Here is a 5412-nt window from a genome sequence, read left to right on the forward strand (position 1 = left end):
ACAGCCAGTATTGTCCCAGAGGGGAGAAAAATCCCAGGCTGGCTTCATCGATAAGCAGCATTATAGAAAGTAAAAAGGAGATTATATTTAAGGAGGCAACGAAGAAAAATATATTAGAATTAAAATATATTAGATTATAATAAATATTTTAATTTCCAGGCAACTGCTGTAGGTGCGCTCGAATCGGTGCGTGCCGGCAGCAGCGGTCTTACAAAGTCTGGGCATAAGGTTCGCGCGTGTGAGGGGGTGCGTGGAGGTGTCAGTGTAAATTCCTAAATAAAAGTACTAATGTGGTCTGGAAATGGGAGGGAAAAGTAAAGAGATATCAGCGGCAGGAGGTTCTCGGTCCTCTGGTCCTCTTCCAGCATTTCCTCGCCTTGTGATCCAAAATCCGCCTCAGAAATAATAATAATAGAGAAAAGCATGATCTAACATTTAGCATGTAGTTCTGTCCGAGGACAAATGAGAAAGAGGCTGCATCATTAGGACCTAAAAGGCAACAAAACAAAAATCAGAGCATAATGATGCACCTAAATGAAGGGGGAAATGTTGCACAGCTCATTTTATTAATCAGACTGTCAATTCCACCCCAGAGGCCAAACCCCAGAGCAATTCAAGCAAGATCTGATCAAGCTAAGGACAAGAGCTTTACTCCTCACTTCTTGTCTTTCTTTCTTTCCACCTGGATATATTTGTCTGCTCTGAAGCCGCCTTCATTATCCACTGACAGGAGCTTGTATTTATTTGCTTATAAACCTGTTACAATAAATGATTATTCGAACAGCGTCATTCGTACCTTAATGACGAGCACCACTTTTTGATGAATGACATTTCGGGCTAGAAAGGATGTATGGGTCATTTTGACCAGTCATTCCCTCGCTTTGGCATCCCACAATTTTTACGCCTCCCTCAAAAAGAGATAATAATATTTAGAGACACTTGCCGGGCTGAATGTGAATTAGCCCCTGCTGCAGCTCATCATTAGTACAGGACCAGCCCTGCAACTTTGACATTTTTTATAAAGCTGAGATGATGGAAAGAATAAGAAAAGAGATGATCCTGATGGAGAGAGGGCTGCACAGCCCTACAGCTGGCAAAAGGCTCTCGAATTTGTCAGACTCAGCTGGAAATGCGGTGCTGGAGGCCCTTGAAAATTCTCCGCACAGTGGTCGCCTCAGCCCGAGACTGACTGCCGCCTCCCTGCACAGCGCTATAGGGGACATCTCCGCCAAAGGCAAATTTGAAATAGACACTTTATTCAATCTTCAGCATCCGAGCAGTGAAAGCACCGTCTCCTCCGAAATCCCGCCGTCGGAAAGCAGGAAGAAAATCAGCCTTTATTCCGAAGTTGCTCAAGAGGCAGATATGAACAGTGATGTGGAGGTGGGCTGCTCCGCGCTCCGCTCCCCAGCCAGCCTGACTTCCTCCCAGCTGAAGGAAAACAGTAACAAAGGTAACTCTTCCTTTATCATCTCCATCTAAGCCCCGCACTTTGTCAACCGGCTTTAAAAACCAAAGCAAACCCACCACCACCGCCAAAGTCGCTCGCCTCTGAACCGGCGCTCTCTCTTCTGCGAAGACAGAGCTCCAGGCTGTAAAATATTATTGCAATTACCGCGCTATCCCGATAGCCGAGACACACTGCCCGGGCAGCTCCTGTGCGGGTGCGTGCGTGTGTGTGCATGCCCAAATCCATTGGTATGTAGATATATATCCAGAATATATGTGGGCACAAATATCCACCCACCTATATGTAGGGAACGCTTTCTCCTTATTTTTCCTCGCGCTCTTGGAGCCCTCGGCGTCTCTCGAGCTGCATGTGTGTGCGTATACATACACAGATTAAATTAGAGAGAGAGAGAGGAATGTGAGGAAACTGCCCCTATTTGTCTGTGTGTGTCCTTCTCTGTGTGTATGCAACGTGCCGTTTGTGTCCACCTCGGGGTAATTGGGCATTGTTCACTTTTCCTCTGTTTGTAACAGGGGGTTTGAAGCAGCCTCGTCTCCTTCCCCATGCTTTGCTGGGCATGGTGATGGACGGTGGCTGTTATTATTGCTGTAATTGGGGAGGGGGAGCCAGGTGAGCGATGGATTTCCTAGGGGCCACAGTGCATGCCTTTTTTGTCAAATGTGCCAGAGAAAGGAAGGGATCCTCGACGTAACGCTGGAGAAAAAAATTGGCTTTATGGCTGCTCTAATTTCGTACGTCTCAAACGAAAATAAGAACCGCAGTCGACGGGGAAAGGGCTAGCGCCGAGCTCGGGCTCCTCGCAGCCTGGCGGAGCCGCGCCGAGCCCCGGCCCGTGCCCTGGCCCGCTCTCCCCGGGGCTCGGCTGCCCTGCAATCACCAAACCCGCCCCATCTACTGAGAATAACGCGGCTATGAAGTGACTCAAAAAAACCCCCAACAACCCACCCCCAACCCCCCCGCAAATCCAACTTCATCGATTCTGTTAGCAGCAGCGATTTGTAAGGATGACAGCTGGCCTCAAGGACGGGCGCGCAGGGCCCGGCGCGGCCCGGCCGGGCGGGTTGGGGGGGCCGCCCCGCCGCCCGCTCTCACCCCCGTGCGCTCGCCCCGCAGGCTACGCGGAGAGCAGCCCGGCGCCCAGCACCCCCGCCGCCGCCGCCGCCGCCGCCGCCCCCGCCGCCGGCATCGGCAGCCTGCACAGCGGCGGCGCGCTGGGCGGCTCGGCGGCGGGGGCCGACCAGGTGCGGCGGTACCGCACCGCCTTCACCCGGGAGCAGATCGCCCGCCTGGAGAAGGAGTTTTACCGCGAGAACTACGTGTCGCGACCGCGGCGCTGCGAGCTGGCCGCCGCCCTCAACCTCCCCGAGACCACCATCAAGGTACGCCGCGCCCCGCCGAGCCGCCGCGGCCCCCGGCGCAGCCCCGCGGTGCCCGGCTCCCCCGGGCCGGCTGCCGGCTTCGCTCTGCGGTTGAAGGGCTGGCCGGGCCCTTAGCTGTGATCATCCCGTGTGCCCGTTTGCTTCTCCGCACCGAAACCTTTTCATTTCCTTTTTAAAAAAACGTTATTGTTATTTATTTTCCTCATCAGTTTTTATCGCGTTAGCATTATTTCCTTAAGAGAAGGAAGAGGGGAGAGAAAATAAACGCAGGTATTAAACACGGGGGGATGAGCGCGCCGATACCGTAAAGTCACAGTCCTGCGTGGGGGGGGGGGGGGAGGGGACGACTCGAAGGGAAAACATTTATTTAGATCGAAGGGGTCCCCCCCCGGGCCGAGGGGGACCGTGCCCACCGCTCCCCTCGGGCAAGGTCACAGGCGATTGCTCCGGGCAGGAGAGGGGTCGCCTACAAGCGAGGCTGCCGCCACGTAGCCTCGGGCCGCGCCGCGTTGGCGATGGGTGTCGGTGGGTGTCCGGAGGTGCTGGCGGCGGGAGCGGGTGCGGCGGGGCGCGCAGCTGCGCGGAGCGGAGCGGAGCTGAGGCCGCGCTGTGCTTGTCTCCCCGCGCAGGTGTGGTTCCAGAACCGGCGGATGAAGGACAAGCGGCAGCGCCTGGCCATGTCCTGGCCTCACCCGGCCGACCCCAGCTTCTACACCTACATGATGACCCACGCGGCGGCCACGGGCAGCCTGCCCTACCCCTTCCACTCCCACGTCCCGCTCCACTACTACCCGCACGTCGGGGTCACCGCCGCCGCCGCCGCCGCCGCCGCCTCGGGGGCCGCCGCCGCGCCCTTCGCCACCTCCATCCGCCCGCTGGACACCTTCCGCGCCCTCTCGCACCCCTACTCCCGCCCGGAGCTGCTCTGCAGCTTCCGACACCCCGGCCTCTACCAGGCGCCGGCCGCGGCCGCCGCCGGCCTCAACAGCAGCGCGGCCGCCTCGGCGGCGGCGGCGGCGGCGGCAGCGGCGGCGGCGGCGGCGGGCTCGGGGCCGCCGGGGGGCTCGGCGCCCTGCTCCTGCCTCAGCTGCCACAGCAGCCAGACGGCGGCGGCGGCGGCGGCGGCGGCCTCGGCGCTGGGCTCGCGGGGCGCCGCCGCCGCCGACTTCCCCTGCACGGCGGCGGGGCAGCGCTCCGAGAGCGGCTTCCTGCCCTACTCGGCCGCCGTGCTCAGCAAGGCCGCGGTCGCCTCGCCGGACCAGCGGGAGGAGGCGCCGCTCACCAGATAACTACCCCGGCCCGGGCCCGGGGGCGGGGGGCGTTTTGTAGGGGGGGGTCGGGGGGGGGGGGGGGCCGGGTCGGGAGGCGCCCCCGGGCTCGGCCAAAAAGTTCCGTCTATTTTTTTATTGCTGACCGCCCCGCCGCGGAGGGGCGCGGGGGCCCGGCGGGGACGGCGCTCGGCGGCTCTTGCGCCCCCGCGGAGGCGGCCCCGCGGGGCTGCGGGCGGCCGGGCCGGCGGCTGCAGGGAGGGGGAGCCGGCGGAAGGGAATGTGTTTCTGGCTTTTTTTTTTTTTAATTATTATTATTATAATAATAATTATTATTATTATTTCGGTCTGAGTTCGACTAAATGGGAAATGTCTCGCGTATTTCTGTAGGACAAGCGGTAGCTAATGAGGCTGCCGCAGCCGGGCCAGTAACGGGAAGGGAAGTGTGAGATTGACAGGATGGGGAGAGGCATTTTTTAAGCTCACGCTTTCTAACTACCATAATCCACGCTATCTGGGAAATACTTGAATCTCTCTAGGTGTAGGCTGTTGTCCTGAAGCATTTACCTTCCAGACACTTTTCTAAATTTAATTCTTTTCCTTAGCGTCTTTCTCTCCTCTCGGTCAAACGGCTCTTGGATTTATTTCTCACGCATCTCTATCGCGCCTTTGCCTCTGAAAAGCCACCACTGGGTAACTGAGACCTGCTATACCAAACCACTGCTACTGGAGGGACTTCCTTGAACTTGAAGAAAGGCACATCAAAAACCACCAGTGTTACTGCCATGTCAATTTTGATGCTAATAATGTGCAGATTATGACGAAAATTGCCAATCATGTTCTCTGATGGACCTCCTTTGAATGTGGAATTGGAAAAAAGTTCCCCGCACAGAGACCTGCTGTCAAGTACTAACAACCCGCTAAGGGAAGTCATTAGAAGAGACAGATAAGAGACTTGGTACATAAAACATTGTTCTTGGTGCATAGAATGTATGTTATTTAATGTTATCTCTGTTACCTGAAGTGATTTCGCACAAGAAAGCCACTTTCTTATCATCTCAATTGCCAATTTTCATTTTGGTAACTTGGACGCCCCGGGTAGACTTTTCTCTGTTAAGTTGATATTCCACCAATGTGAAGAGCCTCATTAAATCAAACCCAGATATTTCCATAATGCTCCCTACAGAGCCACTTCACTCTTCACATAATGAGATTTTTCTGAAGAGTTGAAGCCCTCGTCTAACTTGCTATTGCTTGTTTAGGCCCTGTGTGAATGTGAATACACACACACACA

The 5412-nt window shown here is 56.1% G+C and overlaps 1 protein-coding gene across 1 annotated transcript; it reads left to right on the forward strand.

Annotated features, from left to right (window-relative positions):
• Positions 1–1029: 1029 nt before the first annotated feature.
• Positions 1030–4139, forward strand: EVX2 (even-skipped homeobox 2). The gene is made up of 3 exons (XM_050900448.1): positions 1030–1453; positions 2585–2850; positions 3480–4139. The coding sequence occupies exons 1-3, from the start codon at positions 1030–1032 to the stop codon at positions 4137–4139; spliced, it is 1350 nt and encodes a 449-aa protein (XP_050756405.1).
• Positions 4140–5412: the final 1273 nt, after the last annotated feature.

This window comes from Gymnogyps californianus, chromosome 7 (genome assembly GCF_018139145.2).
Source record: "Gymnogyps californianus isolate 813 chromosome 7, ASM1813914v2, whole genome shotgun sequence".
NCBI lineage: Eukaryota > Metazoa > Chordata > Aves > Accipitriformes > Cathartidae > Gymnogyps > Gymnogyps californianus.